Below are 15,757 nucleotides of genomic sequence, written 5' to 3' on the forward strand. Positions count from 1 at the left end.
AAACGAACATAGAGTGGAAATGTTTTAGCTTTAGCCCTTCACAGCCGAAGCATAATTGGTAGAGTTACAAAGGACCAAATGCAAATCTAGACAGTGTTTGAGGCGCTGGGCGTCGCTTAGCGTCGGATGAAACGTGTGCTTGCCCACGGCCTGCTTTATATTCTGTTATTGGCTTCGTTTATTCGGAAATTACGACGTGATAAAGCATATATTCGCGCTTAATGCTGGCTGTGGTGATAAACGCAAAGTGCGACCTGCTATTGCCACCCTCGCACCTGCACATGCCTTCAATTACGCTCCTGATCAAAGTGGCCTCTGACTTTCAAGGCCGCTTTAGCCTCCTACGACCGTTACGTTATTTTTTCCTTAATGTGAGCGAAAGCAGTATTATGTTTTGGAAAAACCCAAGTAGGCGGGTTAAAAGGCCGCGGCCACTTCGATTCTTTCGCTGTCGTAATCAGGTGCTGTCTGTCAATGTCATTATGTAAACAGGGCTTGTCGTAAAAGCAGTTAGCTCAGTTGCGAGCCGAGGGTGGAAGAGCAAAGCAGGCGTTGGCTGTAACAAACAGCTATAGCCGGGATTTAGAAGACGCTGATTAATGGGATTCAAAGCTGGTTAATTCCCACCAAACGCTCTGCCAAAACTCCCGGGAAGCGACACTAGACGGTGACTGCATTACTTGTTTTGTTGAGTTATTCGGTCACCGTCTCATCGCTTCCACCCAAAATCGCATGCGTATTACACTGCTGTAATTTACAATCTTGAATAGATGGCTATGAAACGGTCATGGAGTCCCGCGATTTGCCCCAATGAAATTGTTTTTGATGCTCTTCTCAGCGCCGGCTGGATTAGGCGCAAACATCAATCTCGGGCTTTTTGTCCAACTTCACGAAATCGGATTTTCAAATAAAAAAATAACTTTAACCAAAGAGGCCATTGACTTCAGATTCAGATTAAAACTCACCCTGAATGGGTACAATTTGTAAAAAATTACTACAATTTTTACATTAAATTAAAGTGAGTTTTTAAGAAAAAATTGGCTGTTTTTTGGCAGAAATTGGGAGTTTTGCGGATCGAACTTTCGCGATAAATTCCCTCGCCTATTCAGTATGCAGGAGACGCAAGTGTTGAAGAACTTCGCAGTTTGGGTAATGTTCATCGAGAGCTTTCTCACTTCTCCCAGGACTCGCTTTCCTAACTTTCATCCTTTGCCCCACTCTCTCGCTCTTGATAATTTAATAATACTTTGGAAATTCGGATTCGATATTTCAACTTACCGTCTTTGTTCATTCCCATCGCTAGGCATTTTTTCAGGCGGCAAGCTTGGCACTGGTTCCGGTGGGCTTTGTCCACTATGCAGCGACCGGTTCCGGCTTGACATCTATAATAAAAAAAACAATTCGAATTTGAGGGAAATAACGTCCCAGATGTTTGTTTTATTAGATTGGGAGCAAATGGGATAATTGAAATAAAAGAGGAGATTAATGAGGCAAAGGCAAAAGGGCAGAGTAGTCGGGTGGTAACTATTGCCGCTTGGTGGTGCACCTGATGCCATTTTGGGTCGCTTAAAGCGCACCACCCCTATAACCGCGTCTATGGATTCCTGCATGCTTTATTGATCTTTAGATGAGGGTAAACTCTGCTGAGGGGGCAAATCATAACGCATAAATAACGATAAATACAACTTTCTTAAAATTTTCAACTCCGATGGCTTACGTTTACAGCAATTTAAAAAAATACGAATGAAAACTATACTACATTTACCAACAAGAAAATCGCCAGTTAAATACAAAAATATTTTTTCAAGATCTGATTTGTTTGCAAATTTAAATTAAATAATTTAGACACTATCATTGTGTTATGCAAAATTTTTCAAGTCCTTATTATTGTAAAAATCCTTGTGTCAAATAATCATAAAAAAACGCTTACGAACTTTTTTTTAGTAAAAGTGAATAGATTTTAGAGAGAAAACAACTTAATTTTGAAATATATAACACTAAGTTTTTAGCAAAAAAACTATTCGAAAACTTTAATTTTAACTGCATTTTTTTTGCACAAGGATACGCTTCATCACTCAAAAAAGCAAAAATAATAAGAACAAAAATAGCAAATTTTTTTATCTAAATATGTGACTTACTTTATCAAGTTCAAAAAAATCGCGCGAAGAATTGTAAGAAATGCAAAAATAATGTAATTTGTCAAGTAATTGTTAAAGTTCCAGTAAAGATTTGCAGAGAAGTGAATATTTTAATTAGAAATGCGTTTAAACTCTTTAAGGACTCCTAAAAAATTTGGTATTTTTTGCTTAAAGACATGCTCAGATTTTTAGAAAGAAAACGGATTTTTTAGAGATTTTGGAAATTTTACGGTCGGTTTGAGCAAAATTTCTTATTCTTGTTTCGTTTTAAGTTTAAATATTTGAAAAAACAAAAATACATTATGTTTTGATTTAAATATGATGTAACTTTTACCAAATTTTAGAAAAATTATTCGAAATAATTTAATATCAGCAAAAAAGTTAATATTATTTATTAATCAGTTATCAGAAAAAAGCTCAAAATAAACACAATGATAAACTCACTTGTGCAATTTTTTAGTCCGTTTTAGCGAAAAATAGCGGAAAACATAATAGCGAAAAACGATATGAAGACTTTACTTAAACGCGAGGATTTTCGAACTTTTGGACTAAAATCTGAACCTTACAAATAGTTATTAACAAAATACTGAACGCGTTATATTAATGTAGTAAAAAGTAATGTATTTTAAAGGCAAAACGAATTGAAGTTAAAGCTTTGTTGGAGAAAATATTTTAAACCCGGCGCATCCACCATTTTTACTAACAGCAGTTATCGGAATTTTTCGAATCAACGTTTTATTAGCTGGGTTTATACAGTGATCAATACTAAGATTAGTTACAAAAAACACTAGTTTTCTTATATAAAGTCTATTTTCTATTAATTTTAACAAATTCCGAGAAAGGTTTTCGACATTTTTTGACGAATTATTTTGGTCTTTTAATATAGGTGCTTTTTATTTAAGTATACGTTGTAGAAGCTGATACAAAACATTAGAAACTTTAAGTGAAATAAATTTAAACAATATCTTACAAAACTTCAAATAATTTTGGTAAACGTTAAATTTTAATAATTTCATTTTTTTTTAGCTTTTTTAAACAATCATTTTTAAATTTGCCTGTTTTTGGAGTAAATGTAAAAAAAGTTTGCCGTGTTAATGTTGGGGTGGTTTTTGAGGCGGTAACGCGTGCGACAATGCGCTCCTTTGTTCGGTCGAAATATCAGTTCGATATTAAGCTTTGGGCGCTTAAGTATAGTAAATCCGTCCCTGTTCCCAATAGCTTTCCGATAGTTTAGTTGGCGTCGAATCCCCGGTTCGGTTCGCCAGATGATTCCGAACGCGTCATCCCTTGGGAGCTTGCAACGGGGCACGGGATGAGGATGAGCTGTGCTGTATATAAAATGATTCCACTAGAACACATGTCCTTATTCAGGATAGGATAGAGGCCGCTTCCGGATGTTTGGAGCCATTATACGGACGACGAAACATTTCGAACTTGGCTCGTTACTAGTTTCATGCGCAGGATTTGGATTTTACTGGTTTCCATTGGCCTTAATGAGATCCGACAACGTTTTATACCAGCGCTGTTCAGCAATTTTACAACATTTTTATGGCCACCGGTGTGCATTTGACTCGACAGTTCTTCAAACTTTTAATTGGAACGTGCTTGCGGAAACCCGGCTCTGTCTTTGCATAATAATCGAAATGCCACGTCTCCAAGGGAGAATTTTCTGATGGCCAAGCAAGCAGTAATAACAATAACCAATAATCCACCCACACTTAAGCCGCGGAGATAAAAATGCGTATTTTTTAATTTGTTGAAAACGCGCATCGGTGTTGTGTTTATCTCGCTTCGCTAATAAATAATCCTTGAAAAAGCCCGCTTGGAGTAAATGAGTTTCAATATATGACACGACAACATAACGCGTATTTCATTATGATTGAAGTCGAATAGAGGATGGGATGAGGGGACTGAGTCCATGGAGTGGACGAGTGTGAACCGCAATCAATTAGGGAACCTGTAATCCGTGCGCTGGATCGGTCTCGTGCTGCGGCCTTTGTGCTCTAATCTGGTTACAGAAATCGCGTTCGCTTGCTGCCTAATCGATACGACACTGCACTATACAGAACAACACAATCATTATCGACACATTTTTCATTACTTCATCACCATTTCAATCAATTTCTTCACATAAATGATACTTTGGCGTTATTTGAACATCGAATATTGACCCATTTTTGGCACACTTTTTTTATATTTGATGATTATTATTATTAGCCAGATATTTACTGTTTTCACTAAAAAACGGACGAAAAATTATCATTTTCGACTCCTGCTTGGGTGTTTTCTAGATAGATAGAATGCGTTTTAAACGATTTTGAAACACGGTCTCAACTTTATTTTTATTTGTTTTTATTTCCTCAATTACGGTAAAACTATTTGAAAAAGTAGTACTATTTTAATCCTTACCTATGCAAAATGATTCGGGAAATGGATTGGCATTAAGAAAATCGTCAAATTCTCAATAGTTTTTAAGTTATAAATTTTTTAAAATTTGACAAATTTTTGCTTTTATTTGCAATTTTCTCGAAAATTGTTAGTCGGAAAACAATGATCTTTTTTGAAAATCATAGATAATTTAAAGAGCTTTCCAACGATAATACACTTTATAGGGTTATCTCTAAAAGTTCCGGAGTTACTGCTTGACAAATGTTCCGGGTACCCAGAATCCACCAAAATCGCGACAAAAATTGTAAAAATCAAAACTCTAAAAATCGAAGCAATTAATTTTTTGTCTACTTTTAACACTTCTAGAGAGTTGTTAAGGCATATATAAGTTTAAAAAACTATGATAGAACAAGTTTTAAAAAAATTAATTTTTTTACTTTCTGAAGGTAAGTGTTTTTTTTATTTATTTACTCAGGAAATTTTAGCAAAAAAATCCAAATTTGAAAAGTTGGTATAATACAGAAAATGAGCCGTTAAATTCAATGGAGCAAACCATTGCTCTACGACTTTTAGTTTTTGAGTTTGAGAATTTTTTTGTTGAATAAAATGTTCCACTATAGAAAATACCTATCTTAATTTTTAGCAAAAAACTTTAGAATTTTATATTTTGTTAAAAGTTGGTATAATACAGAACATGAGCCCCTGAATTTAATGAAACAAACCGCATCGTTCTACGACTTTTAGTTCTTGAGCTATAAATTTTTGATAAATAGCCCGGCGCATCCACCATTTTCTAATTTTAAATATTTTTAGAAATATGTTCTCAATTCAGGTGTTGTTGTGAAAAAAATAGTATAATACACAAAATGAGCCGCAAAATTCACTGAAACAAACCGTTTTGCTCTATGACTTTTAGTTTTTGAGTTATAAATTTTTTTATTGAATAAAATTTTCTACTATAGAAATTGCCTATGTTACTTTTTTGCAAAAAATTTTAAAATGTCAGATCTCATTGAAAGTGGATATAATACAGAAAATGAGCCGCTGAATTCAATGAAACAAACCGCATTGCTCTATGGCTTTTAGTTTTAGAGTTATGAATTTTTTTGTTAAATAAAATTTTTTACTATAGAAAATACCTATCTTATTTTTTAGCAAAAAACTTTAGAATTCTAGATTTTGTTAAAATTTGGTACAATACAGAAAATGAGCCGCTGAATTTAATAGAACAAGCCGCATTGCTCTACGACTTTTAGTTTTTGAGCTATGAATTTTTTAATAAATAGCCCGGCGCATCCACCATTTTATAATTTTAAATATTTTTAGAAATATGTTCTCAATTCAACTGGTGTTGTGAAAAAATTAGTAAAACACACAAAATAAGCCGCAAAATTCACTGAAACAAACCGTTTTGCTCTACGACTTTTAGTTTTTGTGTTATGAATTTTTTTATTGAGTAAAATTTTCCATTATAAATATTGCCTATCTTAATTTTTTGTAAAAAACTTTAAAAGTTTAGATTTCGTTAATAGCTGGTTTAATACAGAAAATGAGCCGCTGAATTCAATGGAACAAACCGCATTGCTCTACGACTTTTAGTTTTTGAGTTATGAATTTTTTTATTGAATAAAATTTTTTACTATAGAAAATACCTATCTTATTTTTTAGCAAAAAACTTTAGAATTCTAGATTTTGTTAAAATTTGGTACAATACAGAAAATGAGCCGCTGAATTTAATAGAACAAGCCGCATTGCTCTACGACTTTTAGTTTTTGAGCTATGAATTTTTTAATAAATAGCCCGGCGCATCCACCATTTTATAATTTTAAATATTTTTAGAAATATGTTCTCAATTCAACTGGTGTTGTGAAAAAATTAGTAAAACACACAAAATAAGCCGCAAAATTCACTGAAACAAACCGTTTTGCTCTACGACTTTTAGTTTTTGTGTTATGAATTTTTTTATTGAGTAAAATTTTCCATTATAATTATTGCCTATCTTAATTTTTTGTAAAAAACTTTAAAAGTTTAGATTTCGTTAATAGCTGGTTTAATACAGAAAATGAGCCGCTGAATTCAATGGAACAAACCGCATTGCTCTACGACTTTTAGTTTTTGAGTTATGAATTTTTTTATTGAATAAAATTTTTCACTATAGAAAATACCTATCTTAATTTCTAACAAAAAACTTTAGAATTTTAGATTTTGTTGAAAGTTGGTATAATACAGAAAATGAGCCGCTGAATTCAATAGAACAAACCGCATTGCTCAACGACTTTTAGTTTTTGAGCTATAAATTTTTCAATAAATTGCCCGGCGCATCCACCATTTTTTAATTTTAAATATTTTTAGAAATATGTTCTCAGTTCAGCTGTTGTTGTGAAAAATTTAGTATAATACACATATTAAGCCGCAAAATTCACTGAAACAAACCGTTTTGCTCTACGACTTTTAGTTTTTGAGTTATGAATTTTCTTATTAGATTAAATTGTACACTATGAAATGACTAAAAAAAAAACAAAAAATTTAAAATTTTTAATTTTATTTCTAAAGTAAAACAGTAAAACTAAAAATTTGTTCATTTGCTTTTGAAATAATTTGAATAATTTATTATCGTTATAAACTTGAAATACAATCATAGCATCAATTTGAAACGTAACTAAAAGCATTTACTCTTGTCTGTCGGTAGCAAATGTTATTAAAAAGTGCGCTTTCATTTGTCCAAATCCACCCCTGTTCTTTATAAAACCTCATGAACTATAGCCTGGACAGGCTGACGAGTGAATGCTGCGGAAGCAGATGGGAAAAATGGAAAAGCTTGTAGCTTCTCTTGAAGGGATTTAGAAAAATATTTCCCATTTCGAGGCTGTCACAGCGTCCCTCTCCGTCTTCGTCTGTTCCTCCAGCCAGCGGAGCCCGAAATAAAAAGAATGACGCCATTAAATCGGAGATATACTGTTACTGAGACGTTTCACAAAATGATTAGTGTGAAGTAAGGCACAATAAAAAGCAAACCGTTCCAAACTCTCTTTCATTCTTTACGTGTAACCGAAGCAGAAGAGAAAAATAGGATCGATGTTGAGTGTTGACGGGATTTGGAAACTTTTAACGAATATGCTATTGGGAGAAGCGATACAATTTTGTGGCTTTCCTTTCGATTTATTTCGAGCTCTCTCTCTGATCAATTTCATATCATGAACACGAACGAAAGAAATGAAACGTTTGCACTTTATACAAAAAACAACGCTCCCCCCGAAATTGATATCGAAGCACAAAGAACTAACTTTAATTGAATCCGCAAACGGGATTTATATTTACGATTCTTTGGTAATACTTTATGATTGCTGGCCTGGAAAATTTGCATTTGAATGCCGCTCCATATTCAAATTAAAAGTCGCTCGATTACCCACCTGTAAATCAATTTCCTCCGGACCGACCTTTTGAAGAACCCAGAACACCCATTACATGCCAGAATCCCGTAGTGTTTCCCGGAACTGGTGTCCCCACACACCACGCAAATTAATCCCGGTGTCCCTTTCTTGGTCGGGATGCTCCATGGAGGAGGTGGAGTCCTGGACGCTTGCACCAACGTTTGGGAGTTGGGCAAGCAAAGGGCCAAGGGATGATCGCCCTCCGAGCTGTAACAGTCGACGCTTCCTGGTGATGTTCTCAAATCTGTCAATCAAAAGACTGTTTCAGGTCGAGTTGCTTCCAAGTGCTCCCCAGAGTATCGCCTTTATAAAATCACTCACAGTCAAATTGATATTAGGGTATTAATCAAGTGTGCTTGATTATCATCTGAATGGGACAAGTTGGAACCCATATGTCAAAGTTTGGACACCCCATATTTACCAACGCCCTGCGATGTGGCGCCTAATTTGTAATCGGAATTAATTATTGTACAAGTAATAGTTATGTAGTATACAAGACGATAAAGACATTGTTTTACAATCTTTATCGTCGTGTATAACACAAGTTATTGTTAACTCATAAAATAAATTTAAAATAATTTATTGATCCAAAAAACTTAATAAAGATATAGTTTAACGTCCACTATAATTTTTTTTTAAATTTTAGTTATCATTTTGAGCAGTAACATGAAATAAATGCAGTGCAGTGTGTAATAGATTTTTAATTTGCTTGACCACATGGTGCGATTGCAGTCCCCCGACTTGCCCTACCCTAACCCACTTTCTATCATAATGCCACCACTTTATCCCCGTATAATACAAATTAATACACTGGTATTAAATAGAGATACTCTGTAATCCCTTGGTAGTTTTGTGTCTTTGTCTTTTTCGTTAGGTTTCTTATTTTCTGTTTCTTCTTTTGTTGGCTGGTCTAATAGTTGTGTTGGAAGGGCATGATACAAGAGCCAAAAATATTTTCTAGCACTTTACATATGGCACAAATTTTGGGATGGGGTGACGTTGTTATGCAAATGGAGGTTTATGCGTCAATGTTGTGATTTATGTTTCATTTAAGTGCGATAAAAGGACAAGTGATTTCAGGAAATTAATTGTGCTAGGAACGAATTCGGGTCTTTGGTAATATTCAACAATTTTTGTGCTATTTTAGTAGTTAGTTTTACTATTTTTAACTAAAACTTAAACGCATGTTTAAGTTAAAACTTTTTGTTAACATGTTTTGTTCTAAAAGAATAAAAAAACTATTTTGAAGTAGTTACTAGCAACATTAAAGTTTCCAAAATATGACCAGAAAAGTTTCCACAGTAATTGATGCGTTTATACATAATTACGTCCATATCTAGGTTTAAATTTACCAGTTTATTGGGCGAACTTGAAATTATTGCATTTTAAATTATTGCAATTTTAATTGCTTTTTTTTATCACTGCTTATCAGAAGATTGTTTAATTTTAATTTTAAAAATATTACTAACAAATTCTGCTGTTTAATATTTATGAAGATATTAAAACACATTGTTTTTGTTATTTCTTAGTTAAAATTTGAGTAAAATTTAAAATATATTATGACTTTTAAAAAAGTTGTACAATAATTGTTAGTTTATAATAAAAATTAAAAGCATTTTATTTATTTTCTAATATTTCAATTTTTTTATAGAAATTATAGTGTGTACGTTGTTTAATTTGTTTCAAATTACTCCATATTAACAAAATATCGCTAGTAGATTACAATGATTTTCATGTTTAGTTTTTCTTTATATTTGTTGGCTTATTTAAAAGTTAAGTTAAAAAAAATAACTTATGAGGTTCCGATATAAAATAAACTTATGACAATTTTAATAAAAAAACAATTCATATTTGTGAACTACATTTGCATCTTCCATAGATTCAAAAAGTTAAGGAGAAATTCTAAGTGTTATAAAAATAGAAGTCAAAAAAAGATAGAAGTTCAAAGTTGATATTGCTGTCATTCGCATTTCACACGTTTAATAAGAAAATAACTTTTTTTCCCGAGGAAGAAAAATGAGAGAAACAAATACTTTCCTCCTTAGAAAAGAATTAACAAATTTTGGAGAGTAGAAATGGTATTTTCTGATAAGGCTAAAGAAAAGAAATTGTTTTTACTAAAATTTGTGGACACCTGTTAAAAGATTTTGCTAATTTTATTAACATATTTTCTTAAACAGCAGTGTAAAGTATTTTGGAAAATAAACCGCAAACACATCGTGTATTTTTTTGTTTACGATTTTTATTGGTCAAGTTTTTACACATAAATTAAAATTTACGCGTATTTAGCAATTAAATATTTCCGTAATTAAAGCAAAATATTTCTAAATTACAGTTATTCTATCATTTTTTTTGTCACAATTCACTTGTAAATTTTAACAATTTGCCTAATTTTGTTTTGTTTAAGTCTTAAGAAACAATATTTCGAATGTATTAAGTTAATTTAATCATTTTAGGTCAAATTAGCTGAATTTTTGCACTAAACATAAACGCATCATGAGAAAAGATTTGTTGTAAAGAAATCTAAACAGCTAAAAAGTCGAAAATTAAAACGCAAATTTTTTATTATTAGAAAATTACCCGGCGCATCCACCATTTGTAACTGTTAATATAAATTACTATTAAAATTACATCACTGTTAAGACTATAATAAAAAACATAACAACGATAAACTTTGCACCTTTTTTGAGTAGTTAAAAATTTATACTAACAAACAAAATTGAATTACTATAAAAAGGTAGGAAAATTGTTTAGCCCGGCGCCTCCGCCAAAACTGACAAAATTAACCTAAAAATGTTGAAATTACGTTACCGTTAGGGTGATGTGAGTGATGTTCCGGTGAACACGGCTGGTGTAGGGTTGGCAGAATCGAACCTGCTTGTGACACTGAACAATCCATGGCGCCCGTCGAAGACCAACTTTTAGGTATTTCTAACTTATTTACGGTTCATTTATCTCAAAACACGACACGTAAAATTTAATTAATTTATTGAACAGTTCTGTGTTTAAAAAAAATACAAAATTCACTAAATCGGCCAGAGATTTACTAATTGCAACACTGTGATAGCCCTTATCAGTACAATCAGTGGTCACTTGATGTTTGCTATCGCCGAGGGTGAACAGAAGTGAGCGATGTTGCGACGTTAAGGGGTAGCATGTATTAGGTGGTGTATCATCCATGGGCGGGATCAGAGCTCGCTACCCTGTGTTTAACTTCTGTCGCAGCACGCGGCTGCGCCTTGCACCCCCAGCTATTCTTTCAACCACCGACTTGAAAAATCTCTTATGGACGTGTAATCACCCTGTTTACATTTTTTGTGTTAGAGTAAAATTATTATTTTTTTTCGAGATTTAAAGTTGTAATGATCATTGGCACGCCTAAGACGCTTAGCCACGACGTAGAGGGGTTGATTTGTGAACCGTGGTGGTTGGTGGATCGACTGTGCTATTGGCTGAACTGCGCTAATCCCATTGGTCTGACGTGCTCTTTACTCGCATTGGCGCCCCTCCATGCCATGCCAAATGACCTCTGCCCTCAGCAAGTTTTACTCCCCTTCGGACGACAAATATGGACTTGATAAATGTTGCATTGGTTTGCAAAACTCTAACGCTCGGTATCTGAATAATTAAACTACTTCCTCAACAAATACGTATTGATTCGATCATTTTTATTAAACAACAAATTAACAAACTTGAGGGGGAGCAATAAAAATGTACAAAAACATAACTTTCGATTAAAAACGAGATAAGTGAGTAAACATTTAAGTGCCTCACAACAAGATTCTAACAAATATCGTAGGTTTTTTACCCAAAAAAATATCCTTGAATATTTTATATATTTTATTTTTTATACAAAAACAAAGGTAAGAAGAAATTGTATTTATTTTTATACTGTTTTACTCATTACTTTTATTTTTTATTCTAGTGTTTATTCTAAAAATTATAATATTTTATAAAAAAATATTCTAAATGACGGACATTTTTCTAAACGCCCAGTATATAAACTTAAAATGTTGATGGTCAGTTATTAGCAGTGTGAGGAAATTTTATGGGGTGGCCATGAGGCCACAACCGATCAGCTGACTCGTCATAGCGCTCTCGCGATGTTCATATTTATCGATGAAATGGTCCGTTATAGCGCTTGCATTGGCGTAGTTTACTAGGGGGTTTATACAATTAATGTTACCGGTTGATTCGTCAGAAACGTTACGATTTGTATATTTTTTTAAAAAGGACTTTAAAGAAGGATTATTTAGTTATCTACAAAATGTGCTCGGGGTGAAATCGCAGCGTATTTCCCTTTGAAACGTGGTGTGGTTGAAAACATTTCAAGAGCTAAAAATGGTAAATAATTAAAAAAATATTAATGTCACACCAAAGAATACTTTAAAATGAATTACAATTTCGTAATTTAGTTCTACTGGGTCGCTTTTATGCTTTTTAAATAAGTACATGAGATAAAAATGTTCTTTTGACTTTTTAGATATTATTAAAATTAACAGAGAGTTAGGGCGGTTAAAAATAAAGGTATAATATTAATAGATAAGTGACATTAATTATTTTTTAATTATTTACGAATTACGATTTTTAGCTCTCGAAATGTTATCAAAGGCGATGAACACGCTTCAGAGGGAAATACAGTTCGGTTTCACCTCAGGCGCATTTTGCAGAAATTTTAAATTGCAATAACTTGGTGAGTCTTACAGATAACGAAATGATTCTGGCACCAAAAATTTATTTCAAGTATTAGCTTTATTTCGTCTCGATTATGTGGGAGTCTATCTTTTAAATTAAAAAACTTTCTCGCATCTCGAAAATTTCACTACACAATTATACAACGTTACAAGAAAATGTAATTTTTTTGGTTTCCCTTTATCAAAACTCAACCTTGTTAAACTACATATAAATCTGCATTTATTGAAAATTTGTTTGCAAAAAAAACGGAGTTTCTAGCTTTATCCAGAAGGAAGATATGAGTATGTAAACGCAAAATGTGTCCAATTTTAGGTGTTTGCAAATTTTTAGCTAAAACGTTTTTTCAGCCCCTTCGCGAGGGTTGAAACAAAAAATTCTTTGTCTAAACATTTTTTAATACTCTTTCCTAACTTATATCAACAATGTAAGCTATTCCACAACATTTCGATTTAAAGGTTTATCTGACTGCAAGCGCGCGCCCATGCACTAACCTTCGCCCATAAAATTTCCTCACACTGGTTATTAGTAAGTCTCTTGATGTAATTTTCCCAGTTTTCTGGCGTAAAAGCAACCAAAAAATTTTTTTATTTTTATGAAAAACATTTCTGGTTACATTCAAGGCAATTTATAAAAAAAAATTGCTTTATTAAACTACAGTCCTATTAATTTTTTCGCCACATTTTGCTTATTTCTCTATAGATTTTGTAATAGCATAAGTCAGGTCAGGTCAGGTCACTAAATAATAGAGAACGCTTAATATTTAAAATGAATCTGCTAACATTTTTTTTACTATAACTCAAAAGCTAATAAGGAAATCTAATAATTACACAAAAACGAACGTTTGCTACTAAACACTAGTTGATTGTATTTTTCCCTGAGCACAAAAACTCTGAATTTTTGTACCATTTTTTCTAATTAAAATAAATTAATTAAATCCATTTATTAAAAAAATTAATAATACATATTAAAATAATAACTAATACACTAATACTTCTAAATTAGAAAACACATTAACTGAAAATTACAGAGGATTAGAAAATCAGAATCACTCTAGTTATATACATCATTTTTTCAAAAATTGCGTACTTTCTTTATTAACCCACCTATTAAGAGCCACTGTGTGGTTTATGGTAGTTTATTAGACGTTTTAAAAAGTGTTGCTAGCATGTTCATTTGTGTAGAAGGTTCGAATCCTTGTTTAAACATATCTTTTTTTCTTTTTTTTTGTAAAAAATTGAATAAATTGAAGTAGAAAAATAACGTAGTGAATCAAAAAGTTAATTTACCTCTGCTGTGGTGTCAATCATTTTAGTTCAGCGCGTTTCAAAATTTGAGACCTTACTTTCAGAACGATTTTTTGGAATTTACATAAATAAATATAAACATAAAATAAATAAAACTATTTGCAAGGAAAATGTAAACTGTTGCTTTTATTTTTTCTTCAAACTTTATCCTAACATAAGTCTACATCACTCTATGTCTTAGAATTAAGATAATTTTGCATTTTATTCAAACAAATAATTAAAAATTTTCTATATTAAACTACAACAGTTTTCTTAACTTGTTCAATAGGTATAAAAATCGTTGACAAATAAAACGAATATTTTTTTATGCATGGTGGACTTTCTCTGCTTGTTTTATCTTCAAACAAGCGTCAACATTTGTAAAAAAATATTCTTGAAAATCTTTTCTTGTTCAACAAAAGATTATTGCGAGTACAAATAGCTGTATTTTATCCAAAAATATAGACACATATTGATCAAAATACCCTATAACGTTTTGTTTTACATAAATCTGTAATTAATTATATGATTATTTATAACGTTGTTATAAATTAAATAGAAAATACCAAGCTTAAACCGTTTTGCACACAATCCAATTTATTTTTATAAACTTTGTATGCAATCCGCAACAAACGTAATATTTTAATTCGAATTTACATTTTGTTAACTTGCTCTGGGCGTAAACATATTTGTTTTGCAAACTGAAAATTCGCTTTTCTTGTCACTATTTGCAATTTTCTTTGTTCTGCGAGCACATGCATTGAGCTAAATACTTCTCAAACACATGTATGCGTATTCGGCATAAAGTAATTTGTGGACAATTACTATCCAGTCCATGTGATATTCCCAACCCAATGGGCAAATGTAATTGGAGATGTAAGCGATAGGAGCAATAATAATTAATGCGGCATCATTACCTACCCTAACAACATTTCAAGTAGATGTAGCGCCGCGTTCCAATTTCCCTTAATGTGACAAAGCAGACGTATTATGCGTTGTAATATTTTTATATTCTCTTGCTTTATGCGGATCTGTTCAAACGCATTAGACCGCGTGATCGTATTTATTCGCTTGTTGCATTTTATTTGGTTTTATGTGGTGCCGCCTTCATTAAATGTTTTTGCAAATTTAGCGAAATTAATAGCATAATATTATTATACGGTCCAGTCAAAGCGGCGAAAATAGAAATATTTACACTTTTTCCCAGCCCAATAAAAGCACATTGGGCACGTGCCCGACAATAGTCAAATCAAAGTAAGTTACTGCGAACAATAGTCGCTAATAGATAGTACGTCATCTGCAAGCTTCCCACCTGGAGTGAAGATGTAAGAATTTTAATAACATCTCTCTGCTCCTCTCTCTCGCTACTCCGGCCCTCGTAGTGCAAACAACAGAGACGACTTTCGTCGAAAGCTGAACGTTTTGCGGGATGTGCAGCGTTTTATTGTTGTGCAAGGGGCGGTGCTGTCTGTTGACATAGCCCCCGTGTCTCATGCATATTGTTTGATTATTTTGTTTTGACATATGTCATAAGCACATGGAGGTGAAATAATTCAAGCGTTCGTTCGTTCGAATATTTTTCAAAAGTTTAACCCAGAGAGTGAACGACGCCCCCCTTCGCTGTCAATTATTGACTGGTGCCGGAACAAGCCCGGAATGTAAATTAGGGGAACTTCACATCGAATCAAAGCAACAAGCCGAGAATCTGCCACTTCGCTCGCCTTTGTTCAAACACCTCCGCACTTCACACAGCGACGCTGCTCATTTTGATTTCAATTGACTTATTAACGGAATGCGGGGAAGATTGTGCTCACAAGTTAAT

General features: G+C 32.8%; 1 protein-coding gene across 2 annotated transcripts in view; it reads right to left on the minus strand.

Moving 5' to 3' along the window:
* LOC658951 (photoreceptor-specific nuclear receptor) overlaps positions 1-11,442 on the minus strand; it is a 30,793-nt gene extending 19,351 nt beyond the window's left edge. Inside the window, exons 1-3 of one of the 2 annotated variants that reach the window (XM_015981273.2) lie at positions 10,769-11,442; positions 7,937-8,201; positions 1,279-1,382 (exon numbers count right to left, since the gene is read on the minus strand). In XM_015981273.2, the coding sequence (XP_015836759.1) occupies positions 1,279-1,382; positions 7,937-8,201; positions 10,769-10,856 (457 nt within the window). In that variant the 5' untranslated portion in view covers positions 10,857-11,442. The remainder of the gene's footprint in view (positions 1-1,278; positions 1,383-7,936; positions 8,202-10,768) is intronic. The other variant, XM_015981274.2, reaches the window with a different exon arrangement.
* Positions 11,443-15,757: the final 4,315 nt, after the last annotated feature.

Source organism: Tribolium castaneum, chromosome 3 (genome assembly GCF_031307605.1).
Source record: "Tribolium castaneum strain GA2 chromosome 3, icTriCast1.1, whole genome shotgun sequence".
Lineage (NCBI taxonomy): Eukaryota > Metazoa > Arthropoda > Insecta > Coleoptera > Tenebrionidae > Tribolium > Tribolium castaneum.